This window comes from Synchiropus splendidus, chromosome 18 (assembly GCF_027744825.2).
Source record: "Synchiropus splendidus isolate RoL2022-P1 chromosome 18, RoL_Sspl_1.0, whole genome shotgun sequence".
NCBI classification, from domain to species: Eukaryota; Metazoa; Chordata; class Actinopteri; order Syngnathiformes; family Callionymidae; genus Synchiropus; species Synchiropus splendidus.
The window spans coordinates 2,825,061-2,839,737 of record NC_071351.1 but is presented as its reverse complement, the minus strand read 5'-3'; the positions used below and the strand labels follow the sequence as shown (position 1 = coordinate 2,839,737).

At 44.1% G+C, this 14,677-nt stretch overlaps 3 protein-coding genes across 7 annotated transcripts; 1 reads left to right on the top strand and 2 right to left on the bottom strand.

Annotated features, from left to right (window-relative positions):
* Positions 1–1,069: 1,069 nt before the first annotated feature.
* On the bottom strand, positions 1,070–5,103 carry igf3 (insulin-like growth factor 3). 2 transcript variants are annotated; one of them, XM_053849419.1, is made up of 4 exons: positions 4,351–5,103; positions 3,020–3,152; positions 1,881–2,068; positions 1,070–1,687 (listed from the first exon to the last, which is right to left on the bottom strand). In XM_053849419.1, exons 1-4 carry the CDS (start codon positions 4,393–4,395, stop codon positions 1,520–1,522), a joined length of 534 nt encoding a protein of 177 aa, XP_053705394.1. In that variant the 5' UTR covers positions 4,396–5,103; the 3' UTR covers positions 1,070–1,519. The 2 variants fall into 2 exon arrangements, with proteins under 2 accessions (XP_053705394.1, XP_053705395.1); XM_053849420.1 differs by having other exon boundaries at positions 1,079–1,687; positions 1,881–2,050; positions 4,351–5,088.
* On the top strand, positions 4,912–10,180 carry renbp (renin binding protein). Of its 2 annotated transcripts, none has more exons than XM_053849418.1 (12): positions 4,912–5,098; positions 5,233–6,546; positions 7,211–7,316; positions 7,391–7,466; positions 7,964–8,039; positions 8,370–8,548; positions 8,617–8,844; positions 8,913–8,994; positions 9,067–9,242; positions 9,370–9,501; positions 9,573–9,660; positions 9,769–10,180. In XM_053849418.1, the coding sequence occupies exons 3-12, from the start codon at positions 7,216–7,218 to the stop codon at positions 9,834–9,836; spliced, it is 1,206 nt and encodes a 401-aa protein (XP_053705393.1). In that variant the 5' UTR covers positions 4,912–5,098; positions 5,233–6,546; positions 7,211–7,215; the 3' UTR covers positions 9,837–10,180. The 2 variants fall into 2 exon arrangements, with proteins under 2 accessions (XP_053705393.1, XP_053705391.1); XM_053849416.1 differs by having other exon boundaries at positions 5,208–6,546.
* Positions 4,971–14,605, bottom strand: LOC128749636 (protein-serine O-palmitoleoyltransferase porcupine-like). 3 transcript variants are annotated; one of them, XM_053849414.1, is made up of 14 exons: positions 14,494–14,605; positions 13,934–14,070; positions 13,444–13,639; positions 13,301–13,344; positions 13,049–13,230; positions 12,845–12,975; positions 12,643–12,768; positions 11,840–11,940; positions 11,700–11,776; positions 11,537–11,600; positions 11,275–11,360; positions 11,046–11,156; positions 10,833–10,946; positions 4,971–5,109 (listed from the first exon to the last, which is right to left on the bottom strand). In XM_053849414.1, exons 2-13 carry the CDS (start codon positions 14,067–14,069, stop codon positions 10,845–10,847), a joined length of 1,356 nt encoding a protein of 451 aa, XP_053705389.1. In that variant the 5' UTR covers position 14,070; positions 14,494–14,605; the 3' UTR covers positions 4,971–5,109; positions 10,833–10,844. The 3 variants fall into 3 exon arrangements, with proteins under 3 accessions (XP_053705389.1, XP_053705388.1, XP_053705390.1); XM_053849413.1 differs by having other exon boundaries at positions 4,982–5,106; XM_053849415.1 differs by lacking the exon at positions 4,971–5,109 and adding an exon at positions 5,317–9,431.
* Positions 14,606–14,677: the final 72 nt, after the last annotated feature.

Genomic DNA, 14,677 nt, shown 5'->3' with positions numbered 1-14,677 from the left:
AGATTTTAAATAAATATTGATCACGTTGTTGCGCATGTGCGGGCAAATGTCCCAGCAAACATCTGTGGATCCTTACGAATGTTATACATTCAAATATCTCCTCAAGAATATTTAAAACCTTCAAACTAAAAAGACTGTATTTTAATACAGGTGCAAAATATATGACAATGAGAAGCATCCATGTGTCCACATTTTCTCCAGCATTGTTGTGCTTTTCCTAGTTGGAGTTTAGTTTGGATCCATTCCAAACTAAAGAGCAGCGAAAAGTTTCATCCTGCAATGCATGCTGGAGCCTCACTAACTGATGACTGCTCCATCACTGTGACACGCTGTCATGTAACACTTCCCAATGGAAGCCCATGCCTCCGACTCCACATCGATGTTCAAGGATTAACACTGAAAATGTGTGCACCAACTCTTTAGTCGAGAAAAAGGAGGTTATCATCTAAATTATCAGAAATGACGTGAACATATTTTGGTTCCGTTGGAAAATGCGCCTTGTACAGAACCGAGCCACCAAGTCTGGGAGTCAGACAAGCAGGTCACTGACATGAGGAGCATGAGGAGCTTAATCGCAAGTCCTTGCTCCAAAAACGGAAGATTGGCTCAACTTGGCTTTTGTTGTGACATAACAGTGAGCAGCAACAAGTCAGTCCAAAAAAAACTGACCCTATCCTTCGTCCATTCTGATTCTGAAATGTTTTCTCTGAGATTTTCATTGACTCAAATTGACTTTTGAAGTGCAGCAAGTTGTCCAGGTGAGTTCTGAGTTCATGAATGTGGACCTTTGTCCTGGCTGCAGCAGCTGAGCCGCGACCCTGAGAATCACCGAGGAGGTTGCCGTCGGTTCGGATAAATGTTTACGGCAATAGATAGTGAGGTGAAGTATCCGATGCACGCTGCCACAAGGAGGCCGCTTCTTCCAGCTGTCTTATCAGCATCTTAGGGAGCAGATGTGCTGCAGATGCTACCTGCATGGACTGCACCCGGGAGAGCTGGGACAATACATTTCCTTCAGTCATAGAGTAAAGATATTTTTATTCGATTTTTTTGCCAAACAACTGAAGTAGAAGATTTTTTTTTACTTTGCTGCCTCACGTGGCAGGAATGCGTAGTTCAGCTGAACAAACCGTTCGCACTTATTGTAAAAACGGGCCAACACCACCCCAAAAACATCAATACAAACAGACAAATTTATTGTGCGTCATCGTGTGATGAGGTTTTACTTCAGGTAAAATTGAAACATACTGAGTCGCAAACATCCATGACTTGTCGATGGAAAATACATTTAACATTCATCCAACAAATACAAAATAAGACACATTCAGAGCAGTATAAACAGGTGTGTGAAATCGGTCTGAGCCAAAGTGGCAAATAAATAATACATCAGAGTCAACAACTTGTACTGAATATATGAGATATAATAACATAACTTTAATCATGTAATATATGAGAGTTGCTCAGGAAAGGAAACTGTTTCGGACCATGATGCCTTACAGTGAAAGAAAAACTAGCTTGTTCAGGGGCGACTGGTCGTGGGTCTTCTGTCCTCGGAGCTGGCTCTCGTGTGCGACGGCAGGCTTTTGCTTTTCCGTCGCGGCGGCGTTCTCTTCCTGTAAGCCTCTTTCTTGGGACTGTCGGAGCGTGCCACGTGTTCTGAAAGTCTTTTCAGGAACGGCTGCTGCGCCTACAAAAAAACAAAAAGCAGGTGATTCAAGGTCTGAGAGTAGCAAGACTCAGCTGTCGGCCTTGGCCCTGCAGCGACTTCTCATTGGGTTGATCCAGCTCGAGTTGATACCGGTGAACTGGGAGTTGGTGTTGATCAGATATTGCACTCACAAATGTGGCTGTATTTGGTGATCTGAGTGAGGGAGACTCACCGACACAACGGCTGCCGTGGTGGCGGGCGCTGCGGTCGCCGTCTGGCTGGGAGGTTTGCCGCAGTATTTCTCCAGATGGTGAAGCTCACAGCCGTACGGCGACAGGCAGCATCTGTCCACGATCCCCCGCCCTCGCGGTCTCGATCCGTAACCAGACCACGAGCCTTTACCTGCAGGCGGAAAGTCACCTAAATATCAATGCCAGGATTAGTTTCGGTTAAAGCTCAGCCCTTATATTGACCTTTGAATGACAGATGAGTTTACATTTTTTAACATGCAGAAGCAGAAGCCACCTAAATTCTGAAGAATTTGCTGGTGACGATGAGCATGACCTTCTCACCGACTGTGTGCTCAGGTGCCTTTAGTTTAGTCTGCCACATCTTTCTGACTGTTCCCGGCCCACGGACACTTGGGTCCTCAGCTGTCCATGAGCTCCTGTGGTTGCAAGTTGCTCATGTCAGATCTCTGCTCCGTCACCTGACCTGAGCGTAGGTGGACAACTGGACCGATCTACTGATACTGCTGTTGATGTGAAGGCTGTGCAACATATCTACTGTTGAGCTCTAATGCTATCACACAGCAAGGCACGGCGTTCTGCTGAGCACGCTGCGATGTTGACACCGGTGAGATACTGGACGGAGAAAGTGGCCTTGGTCGGAAAAAGGGGGAGCGAATCAGGTGAAAGGCATGAGAGCTGATCGTCATTCTACCAACGTGAGGTTGGCGTGGCCCAATGAAACCTGGAGGAGGCGTCTGGGCCGACTTCACCTGACCTCAGATAAGGGCAGGTGGCTGATCTAACGGATGAAATGAGGTGACCGCAGAAGAAACCGGAGAATCTAAAACCAGAGTCCAGTAATCCAGTCCATATTTTACTGACATGCAAGAAGCAATCAGCAGTTATATAATTCCTTGCATATGAGGACAGACTAAACAAGGCTCATAATATTTTGGGATGAAGCCCAAAAGAGGGAGAATCTTCCCCACTATCTCTTCAAACCAAGGACCAGGTCACACTCCACACCACTATCTCTGATCCTCTCCGAAATTGACTTGACTGGATTCAGGGACGGGCGGTGAAGGAGGCCCAGAAATGAGTGCCACAAGTCCACTTTGTGAGCGTTGCAGATGATACTCACCGAAGTAGATTCCTCGGTCGCCACACACGAATATGAGGTCCTCAAGAAGGTCCGAACCACAGCGAGGTTTAGCTGCCACCACGGGGACGAACCAGACAGACACACAGATGCTGGAGAAGAACATCCACATGACCTGAGGACACCAGAGAGGAGACTGAAACACGGCTCTACAGTTAACTTCTATATCAGACAATTCTGTCGCTCAATATTTTTACAAACTAATTTGAGCTGTATCATTCCATTCACTAAATACTGCACCTACATTATATTCAGGTATAACAGACAATAATCATATCTAAACAAAGGTTTATCAGCAGTTTACCATGAGATAAAAGGACGTAAATATTGTGCACTTTTGCATATTGTAGCTCAGCAAAAAGCTGTCGTGAATAAAATAAAGAACAAAAATGTAACTTGAATTTCTAAAGGTGCAGCATTTCCACTCTGGCTGGGGAACACCACCATGATGAAATCACAACACAGAAGACCAAAACAAAAGTAATCAAGGGGGAAACAAAGGAGTCATTCTCCACCTCCTCACGCCTCCACATGATTGGATCTGACACGTAAATCATCCTTCGGTGCTGCGGCAAACTTGCTGCTGTTAGTGTGGCGCATAACAAAGGGCTAAAGTGAACAAAGTCAAGGGAATGTCACCGTCTTTGTCTCGTTGACTAGCTGTTTAGCATCAACCTCTTTCAACAACTCAACACACATGCATCTCAAAAGGCATCTTTTAGCACTTCTTTGACCTCAAACATGAATGAATACTGGAGTCTGGCTCTGTCTGACGGCCCAGAGATTTGCTCATTTTCAATCATTGACTCCCTATTGCAAACAGTACAGCTATTGCTAAGCATAAGCTTCACTGACAATTCTGTCTTTACTCAACTGACTTTACTATAAAACTATATACAACAACAAAAATTCAACATCTCCAGCAACACAACTAATAAACCACATAGAAGCTGTGCTACCATTGATGCAAAAGGGAGTAATTTATCTATTTATATTTAAAATAATTAATAAAATAATTTCATATATATATGTGAAGTATTAAAATGATTTCCATTTTAAACATTCTGTTATTTCACAATGTGATATAGTTGTATCTTCTTGTGCAACTTTAACATTGTATGCAGAAAATGTTTAACAGATTTAGTGTTTATTTTCAATTTAATATCCAGAAATTAAGAGAGAAATTCGGTGTCAGACACTGATGACTTGCAGTCCATATATAAACAAAAATATCAGCCACAATTTGGTGCTAGATGAGTGAGAATGAGACTCTCAAGTCCAGATATGTTTTCAAGTTCAGCATGGCAGCTTACCTTCTGAGTGTGGGATCTTGCTCCAGGACAGCGAGACGGCTTCATCCTGCCGGTGTGTGAGTGTGTGAGCTTGTGAGCGCCGGCCTTTTGTCCTGAAGTCGAGCAGCAGCAGAGGGGAGGACGCAGAGGCCTGGCCCTCCTCCCTCGCTCCTCTCAGACACCGCCGCTCCTGAATTTGGTTTCTGAGATCGACTGAGATTAACGAAACCGTGATAAGTCTGAGAAATTGTAATTTTATTTTAAATACTGAGCTGATATAAAAGTGACAATATGGAGTTGATCATCAGGAGTTTACCATTATGATACAAGGAGGACTTGATACCAAGGAATCAACATGGGGTTAGTGGCACTACAGGATTATTAGAGGAAGGAGGCTGAATTATATAAACATAACTCATGACTATGAAGAAGGGTTAGTAATACTTAGATTAGACTGTCTTTACTCTTCCCACAATGGGGGGAATTGGGTTGTTATGGCAGCGAACGCACATTAAAGACATAGACAAAGCAACAAAGAGAACGCTGTCAGAAGGGAAAATGAAATATACTCTATAAAATCATTAAAAATAAATGCCCAACAATGAGTCCAGTGAGTTTACATAGTAGATCCAGGATCACTTCAGGTGTGTCAGCGGATGTCTGCATACTTGACCTTGAGTTTTGACCCCAACTCCTGATGGATCTGAGATCAGCTCCAACTCAGGTTTCTTCCTGGTTCTCTGCAGCCACCATGATAACAGGAGGGGGGGTGAGTGTCTTCTTTATCAGAGTGGAGAGAATAAAACATTATTATTATTGAGTGGCGTCCTTGATTTCTATGTCACAACTTTATCTTTCCCTGGCACGTTATCTCACAGTTCGTATTTACACTTTTAAGTGAAGATTTCAGTGGACGTAGAAGCGCGTCCAGGGAAGAAACGATCTGGACGACAGATCACAGCTGCTGTGAAGACCGATCTGTCCCCACGATGAGATGGCCAAGGGTTTGTGGCATCGTGAAATTAAACTCAGGCAGATCACATGGATGTCAGAAAATAAGACATTATCAATTCTATGTCACTGTCGCTTTTGTTTGATCATAATATTTTGGGAGAGTAGGAGAGTGTTTTTTTTTTGAGACTAAGAATGATAGACTGATGTATGAAGTTATGATTGAAGAAGAGGAATTAAACATGAGTGCTTTGTTCGTGATGGTGTTTCTCAAGATATTTCAGGACTGGAACCCTTGGATGGCACCAGCAACCCCTGAACAGAGATGAATACTTCTCACTTTTGATGTATAACAGTAATGCCTGTGGATTTGTTGACAAAAATAGTTCCGTTACTGCACTGCTATTCATTTTATCTTGAGATTATCTTTCATTATTTAGCTGTTGTTCTCAAAAACACAAGATGATTTCAGTTAATATTTCTAAATTGTGAGTTAAAAAATGTATTTTATCACCAAGATTATTCAGCAAGTTCTCTTTGAGTTGATGTTTTCACCAAATATCAAAATAACAAATATTACTGAATTGTCGTTATAAGAAGGTATTTGACAGGAAATGAATTACTGTTCCATGTGACTCAAATAATGTAATTAGAAACAACCTTTTTTGTCGCGATAGGAACTTTATCAGAACTTTCACTTCACTGCGAGCATGAAGCAAAAAGCTGCCATCTAATGTTGACTTGGGCGAAGTGTTTTCAGAGTTTATTGAAAGAATATAGCACATTCCCAGCAGTGTTTATTATTTGTGCTACATCAATGACCATAATTATTTTAGTTTTTTGGTGGTAACCCCTGTGGAAACGCCGATCAACAAAGATGAAGAAAAATAAATGGCGTTTTGGTGTAACAGAACAAAACTTCGATCTTAAACTTAACTGTATCTAACTGCCCTTTATCTGTGCCACATGCGTCGGTGGTTACTATGACAACTTTCATTGGAGTCAGTGGCTATTGAAAGCCTGGAGAGATGTTTCATTGACAGAAAACTATTGATAGCGGGGATAGCTGTCGGTGACGTCACCCGAGAATCTCCTGAAGCGACAGATTTCGGTGTCACAAGATCACAGCTCCAGTCAGTAGCGCTCAGATCCGCTTCCTCTGACGCCGGTCACGTGACCCGGAGCGACACCCAGCTGAACAACAAGTCCTCTGGACCAGACCTCATCCGCACCAGAACTCCTGCCTGTCGAGCTCCCACTGAGCAGGTCAGAACTCGCTCCCGTTAGCGCGTGCGCGTGCATGTTAGTGGCGTTTAAATAAAGGTTCGCCGCTATTGACCGTTTTTTTAAACATGTTGCGTTGAAGTTGTTTCGTGTTTGTGCGCCTGTGCTTATATTGCGCATTTAACGTGCGCAACAAATCATCGCGGCGGCGTCCAGTGATGGACGAGTGGAGCAGGGAAGCTGGGTCAGAGACAAACAGCCAATCACGTGACCAATCCAGACGCGACAAAGTCCAGAAACACAGACACAACATTGGATCAAACTTCTCTATTTGCATGGGCTTTGCATCAAACCCTTTTCTGTTTGTACACTTCCCCCTACGGCCCCTCCATTTTTATTCACTGACACAGTTGCAGTCAACGTTTCACACACACAAAAACACTCTGCAATTCGCTGACTCAGCACAGATGTGTTTTTCTGAACAGGATTCTTGACATCCCACTCAAGCACTCAGGGGAAGGAGACTAACATTTATGATGCATTCTTTATTTTTAGTTATTATTTAAGAGTGTGTGTATATATAAAAGCAGTGGACATTGTTTTGCTTTAAGCACCACTATGGGAGAATGTTTCTGCAAGTCCTGTAAAGTCCAGAAATGCCCTAAAAATGGGCCACACAAAGGCATTTTCCTTGTCTCTTTGCTAGGCACAATGTCGAGGACAAGTCTGGAGGCGTGTCGTGCCAGGATACGATCAGAACTGGACAGGGTGGTGGACTTCTGGCTGAAACACTCTCACGACATGAAGCACGGGTAGAGCCCTGATCGGAACAGTATGTGAGGCTGTTGTGCTCTACTGCGCCGTGACACTACCGGTGCCATTTCAGCGGCTTCTTCACGTGTCTGGGGAAGGATGGGACGGTGTACGACGAGCTGAAGTACGTCTGGCTGCAGGGCAGACAGGTGAGTGTGTCCCTCACCACCTCATCAGGCATTAAATACTAGTTTTTGAGCTTGAAACTTTGACCCAAGTTTGGGCACTGTCTGAAAAATGGTCAAGGGAGTCCCACAACAATAAAAGTTAAACTCTTTAATACAACAAAAAATGACCTGAAGTCTGAATAACAAAAGCAATTTCAAAACAAAAAGCACAAAGTGTTCAAAGAATAACAAGAGGCAGGGCGTGGTTGCCAGACAGTCACACTGGCTGCTCAGATACACAAAAAATAGCATGCAGGTGAAGCAACAGCACAAGATAAATTGAAACAAATTGGTTGGTGCCATGTCAGATAACCTGGCAACCCAGCCAGGAACAAGTTCCTATGAAGAAATAAAGCAGTGAAAACAGGATGTTTCCGATCAAAATAAAACACAAACATGACAGACTGCGACAAAAACATGAAGAACGTGATATTACATTACAATTGTTCAGCGTTTTTATCCGTTTTCTGTGGTTGCAGGTGTGGATGTACTCGCGGCTGTACCGAACCATGGAGCGGTTTCGTCGGCCAGAAATACTAGAAGCAGCAAAGGCTGGTATGTACAAAGTCGTGTACGTTTGAGTCCAACTGTTCTCCAGCTAATGTTTCTCATCTGCCACCTGGTGGTAGCTGGTTGCAGGTGCTGATCCTCATCATGGCTTTTAAGTTAACCTTGAGTTTGTCCGATTTTTGTTTCTTATTTTCTTTACATATCGTCACACATTTGCTCAAAGATTGTTCTGGCTCGGAGGAGGAGGGGGTATTTGCATGTAGTTAGTATTCCAGTGGGCACTAAGCAGTGTCCACTGCTGCCGATGGGGTTTTCATGAGCCAAGACTTAGACATGGTCTTCGGTGATCAGACATCCTTGGCTGTTGTTTTCCAGGCGGTGCTTTTCTCAGGAAGTTTGCTCGGGTCTCCAACACCAGCGGTCAGTGGAAGTGTGCGTTCTGTCTGACCAGAGATGGGAAAGCCGTCAAAGTCCAGAGGAGCATATTCAGCGAGTGCTTCTACGTCATGGCGCTCGATGAGCTGAGCCGAGTCACCGGAGATGAGAGTATGGAGGTACTTTGTTTGGACAGCAGAAACCTCATGTACACGTCCGCATCCTGACCTATGTTTCCTTGAGCCAGCTGGAGGCTGCACAGATGATGGAGCAGCTGGTCTTCTGGGTCCGTGTGGACTCCACAGGCCTCGGTCGGCCTCAGCTCCCTGGTGACACTCCCACCAACAGCATGGCAGTTCCAATGATGCTCCTGTGTCTGCTGCAGCAGCTGACCGAAGGCAGAGGTCAGGAGGTTGCTCACAAGCACAGAGAGCTGGGCCAGTGGTGTGTCCAGCAGATCTTACAGCATGTTCAGGTGAGGACATGATGGAGGTCCAGAAGCAAGGTAAACACAACTGACCTAGATTTACGTTTTAAACCCAGCGAGACGGGACGGCCATTTTGGAAAACGTGAATGTGGATGGAGCCGAGCTTCCAGGGTGTCATGGTCGACTCCAGAACCCAGGTAAGAACAGAACCGCTGTCCTTCAGTCAGATTAGCAACAATACACTTGGTCATCTGCTGGGGCTGATCCAGGTCACGCCCTGGAGGCGGGCTGGTTCCTGCTCCAGTACGGGCGAGGGCAGCAGGACCAGGACCTGCAGAACACTGCCATCAGCATGTTTGTGGAGCTTCCGTTCAACTCCGGATGGGACAAAGAATACGGCGGGCTCTTCTACTTCCTGGATGTGGATGGTCACTGCCCTACACAGGTAGGAGGTTTGAAGCGACGGTGACAAGGCTCTCTGACAGCAGCATTAGCATTTAAAAGCACAATTCATTAGCTCCCACGTAGAAATGAGCTTCACGTTGGCATCCCACTTCCTGTGTCTTTTCCAGTTGGAGTGGAGCATGAAGTTGTGGTGGCCCCACTGTGAGGCTCTCATCGCCTTCCTCATGGTCTACAGACAAAACAAGAACCCTCAAGCGCTGGACAAATTCCTTCAAGTGTACGACTACACATTCCGTCACGTGAGTTTCTCAGCCACAATTTGATTGCAAAAACGGAAGATTTCCGCCCAAAAATGGACCATGCCGCTCAGTTTTCAGACCCTGTGGCGGGTGAATGGTTCGGCTATCTGACACAAGAAGGGAAAGTGGCTCTCGACTTCAAAGGCGGACCGTATAAAGGTGCAGAGTGAAGCTTGGTGGCATATTGAATGCACTGTGCTTGCATCATGGGAAGGTTTTACATTGTAAAATGAACTTAAAATAATGATATTATTTTCTCTTCTTTAGGGTTCTTCCATGTTCCTCGCTGTCTCTACATGTGTGAGCAGATGTTGGACGAAATACTTGACGGCTAGTTAGCACCTGCTGCCAGCAACAGTGGCACAAAAGGGAAGTGGTCCTTTCGCTCATTCAATATATCGGATGCTCCAATGTTTCACTAACTACTCCATGAAAATCACTGTTTTAAATTAATAAACTCTCAGCAATTCATAATTTTCAGTGATGGCTGCCGATGTTTGTAAATAAAACCCAATGCAATTTTCATTCTGGTTCACCAGTATGTCAGAGTTCGAGGTGAGGAATTTCGAGTGAGTCTTTTCACAGATTGCACTCATTTCTTTCTTCTTTTTACAAATCGGACAGAAATTGTGTGTTTTTGTGTGTGTTCACCTGAAATAAATATGTCTTCACATTTATTCTCAAATTTCACGTTTTTTTTAATGTATTTTATTTTTATTTATTACCTAAATATAATGAATAAGTTGTCTTTTTTATTTCATTTTTTTGTGGAAGAATATTACATAAACCCACACCACAACATCGAAAAAAATGCAACAACCAGTAGAACATAAAAAAACAGACATAATCGATATAACTTTATGCAAAATTCAATTAAAAATAGAAAACAGAAACAGAAAGAAATTTGTGATGTAGAATTAAAGAAAATAATGTGAAATTGACATTTTGCCTGAACGGCAAATGCGTGATGTATATTTTCATTTCGGATCAAGAGAGTGTCATTCACATCTTTACATCCAGATTTCAGTTTACCAACGGAGCAATGCGTGGCGTTTCTAAAGGACACTTTAACAGCCTCTGGAGAGACTTCCACAAATACTTTGGAAGTGACCCTGACGGTCAGCTTTGAGACAGAGAGATATTGAGGAATCATGTGCCTGTATTCTGACCAGGATGCCATCTTCCCCCTGCTGTCTGCAGCTCGCAGCAGGGTATCCCTAACCATGAGGGTGAGTCAGCTTTTTGCTCATACATCTATGCAACTGTGGCAAATGGACTTGGAATCCACTCCAACAGAACCAGATGTGACCTTAAATGGCAGGATTCCCTACCTGCCCGCTGGCTCACTGGATCAATCTATAGAAGATCCAGGAGATGAACACGACCCAGTGGCTGGCCCAGTTCAGCTCGGACCACCTCTGGATGGTGTGAGAGGCAGGATACACCTGCAGACACAGAGGATCAACAACAGGAAGCTACGCTGAGAGAACAGCTGAGAGTTTCAACACTGGCAGGTAACTGTGGTATAATACAGACATCCCTACCTCGTCCACCTCTTGCTCGTCCAGCCCGGGATCAAACATGGAGCCAAGGTAAGTCAGATGGAAGATGGTCAGCAGAGAGAAAAGCAGGTTAAGGAGCTTCACCCAGAATTCCTGCACAACAGGACAATATTGAGACTCATCATCAGCCGCTCATGAATGTGTCAAAAGACCAGATGGACACCAATGACAGAGAAGATGACACCAGCATTATGCGGGTGCATGTACACACCTTCTTGTGCTGGTGGGGGCAGTCACCAGGGCAGGGTCTGGACATGATACAGGCACTGAAGATGGTGGCAAGTCTTTTTCTTAGAACTAGAAAGTTTGGATTTACAAAATTCAATAAAAAACAAAACACTATAAACAATGTATTTTATCATACAAGTCAATGTAGGAGCACTGGAACCATCTGAAAGTGAAGGATGTGAGCCATTCAAGCAGAACTTTCTTGAATAAAATAGAATAAAGAATGAGAGGAGCGTGATTCTTACCATGTTCCACATACGTGATGAAGCCCAGAGAAAGGAGAACAGCTCCCAGGTGGAAACTCAGACCCTGGACATAAGAGCGTCCACTCAGACTCAGAAATTTCTGACTAACTTGTGTTTGTTATGATTTCAACAGGATCTGAGGCACAGACTCAAGAGCGCTCACGTGCAGCAGGGCGCTGGCTGTGTATGTCATCAAGATGGCGGCAAACGTCCCCAGCTTCATGGCGTTCTTGAAAACATCTGTGTACACATCGAGAATCATGTTTAAGGTTTCATTAAAGCTCTGAATCAAAGTGTGCTCACAGCTTTTTAACCAGCGGGACATGGGGATGTTCCAGGATGTGACCACCAGCACCATGGAGCGGGGCATCTCCACGTGGGACGGTTTCACCACAGCCAAGTCCCTGCGGAATAAGAGCAAATGACCATCGAACTCATCGCCATATATTCAATGCACCACATGGCTACTATTACGAACTGAGATGTGTTCGTTTTTTTTTTTTCATTTAGGGTATGTAATAATACCAGTGAAAATGTGTAGATGACTGTGTAATTAAACATATTTTCAAGGAAAAACAATGTTATTTATTTTAAAATACATTTAAATATAACATCTCATTACTTTAAAAATATTTCAACATACAATTCTTATTACCTTTTCCTCATTAAATAAAGATTATTATGATTATTATTATCATGACTTAAGGCCAACAATATATTTCTGTTTCATTATGTACATTTAAGGCAAAAGCAATTCTGGCAAACTTCTTTAACCAGGCTTTGGAATTTGATTTTAATGTTTCTCAGTGAAACATTATTACACAACAATAATGTTCCATTTAGTGAGGTAGAAAGACCGTCCGACTTTCCCTTGGCCGCACACTGTCTTATTGTTACTGCTTGGGTCTAGTTTATTTGCTGCACTCCATCAGAACCTGGAGACCCATGGAATTCACTGGATGTTTTGCTTGTGTTTGGGTTGGTTTGAAGCTAGAAAAATGTAGCTGGCTCACAATCTCAATGTCCTAAATTAGCAGTATGAGAATGACAAACAGTTATATTCAAATGACCACTATGTTTTCCTTTGCCAGGCTTGAGTAACATACCATTTTAAGTTGTCCTTCTCTTTGGTGCAGCCCGCTCCTGCCAACATGCACGTGCCCTCGCTGAGGTGACCAACAAAATAGTTGCTAAAATGGAAGGAGAGGGCGTTCTCATAGGCCCACAGCCACCTGCCATGACACAACAGTTATTAGAAGGTTCAGTGACACAACCAACTTTTGTTCACGGAGATAGTTATTCTCCTACTTTTGTGTGAAAGGGTTTCCCTCAATGGGGATGAACAGAGGGAAGAGGTACGGTGTGATGCAGGTGGACATAAGAAGGCACAGTTGGCTCTTCACAAGTCGGTGCAACGAGGTCAGAAACCAGGATCCACTCTGGAGAGAACACATGATCTTCAGTGCCACAGTCCTGGAGACAGTGGCAACTCCCGCATGAAGAACTTCTCACCAGCTTTTGACCTGCAATGGCATCGCTGTACGCAGAGAAACTGATCCATGGCCCGAAAACAACCGTTCCGACGAACAGAAGATATCCCAGGAGCTCCATGGGAGAGGGCAGGCTCCGCAAAGCTCCTCTGTCCAGGTCAAAGGCCACGGAGATCACTTTCATCACAACAACCATCTGAGATCCTTCACACCAACACCGACATTAATGACGGCTTCAACAATTAAAAATGTCTCAACATTGCAGTGTGATTACCTCTAATTTTTTGCCAGATCACCGGGTCAATTAAATGCATCTCTCTGTGAGGTTTACACACGGAAAATGGAAGTTTGGTTACACACAATGGGTCACCAGAACACAGTTGTGGGAGTATGAAAGGGAAAAGTGCGCTCACTCACCCAATCAGGAGGTAGATGAGGATTGCACCAGAGACAAAGAGTCCTCTGCTGTCCGAATTTCGACTCAACAACAAAGTCAGGTAACAAAGCCCACACAGCAGCAACACCCACAGCATGTGCACCTCGAAAAACAGGAACAGGCTGTAGGCCCCAGTCAGCAGGGACACCAGATGCTTCATTGATCCAGGAACATTTCCTACAGAGGCCAGATGAGCTCAACTGCATGTTTTATCCTGTGCTATTATATTCACAGAAGTTAGCAAACCCAGCATATTGCTTCATACTTTAAACATTTCTGACGCAATTACAGACTTCTCGACAGTTTTCTTCCTCTGAGAGTACACTAATGTTTAAGTTGTGTCAGTGCACCCAAATGATCACTCAGATGAGTCATGTACAAAAGCTAAAAGGATAAATGCGAAACCAAATCTGACAGTTCATTGTTTTTAATCTTCATTCCTCAACTTGCTCACGAGAAAAACAAACAAACCTAGTCTGAAGAGGAGTCTGTTGAGGACGCAGAGCAGGAGCAGCCTCCACATCTGCAGCAGGACCTGATGGAGAGTGGCGAGACCACAGCTCTCAGCCAGCTCCCACCACACCTCCAACCTGCTGGTCATGTCCATCCTGAACACACAAACACACCATGCTCAAATATGCTAACAATAAAGGCATATACCACGGATCTCTCCTTGTCTCTCGACACAAAAACGCTGTCCACATCATGTCAAGGAAAACAACTACTCACTGGTTAACAACATAACGTCGCCACCGAAATGATACTCCAGCATACGCTATTTTATTACATCTTCGTCCGTCGGTTTTAGCCAAAACGTTGTGCGCTCACTTTCCCATTAAATTTTGCCTGCCGTGCAACCGCCAGCTATGACACAAGTCGACGTTTTGGTGATAATAATATCGCATCTTTAACGGAATTACCTCCAGGTAACAAACGCTAGTCCCAGGACAAAGTGTGTTTTTCCATTGAGTACAATAACTTTCAAATTCATGCAAATTCATTACCACGAAAAAGCTTTCGAGTTTTCTCACCTGCAGCGAAGACGAAACGCTGAAGAAAGAAACTTTAAATTTTGTTTTATCGACTTTTTCTACATCGTTGTACTCTTCGATTGTCTGTGATTTGGGGGCGCTCAACTTACGGATTGGCTCACTAGCCCCACCTGCAGGCCTGGAGGCAAAAGTACAGCACATTCGAGTTTACGTCATTAAATAC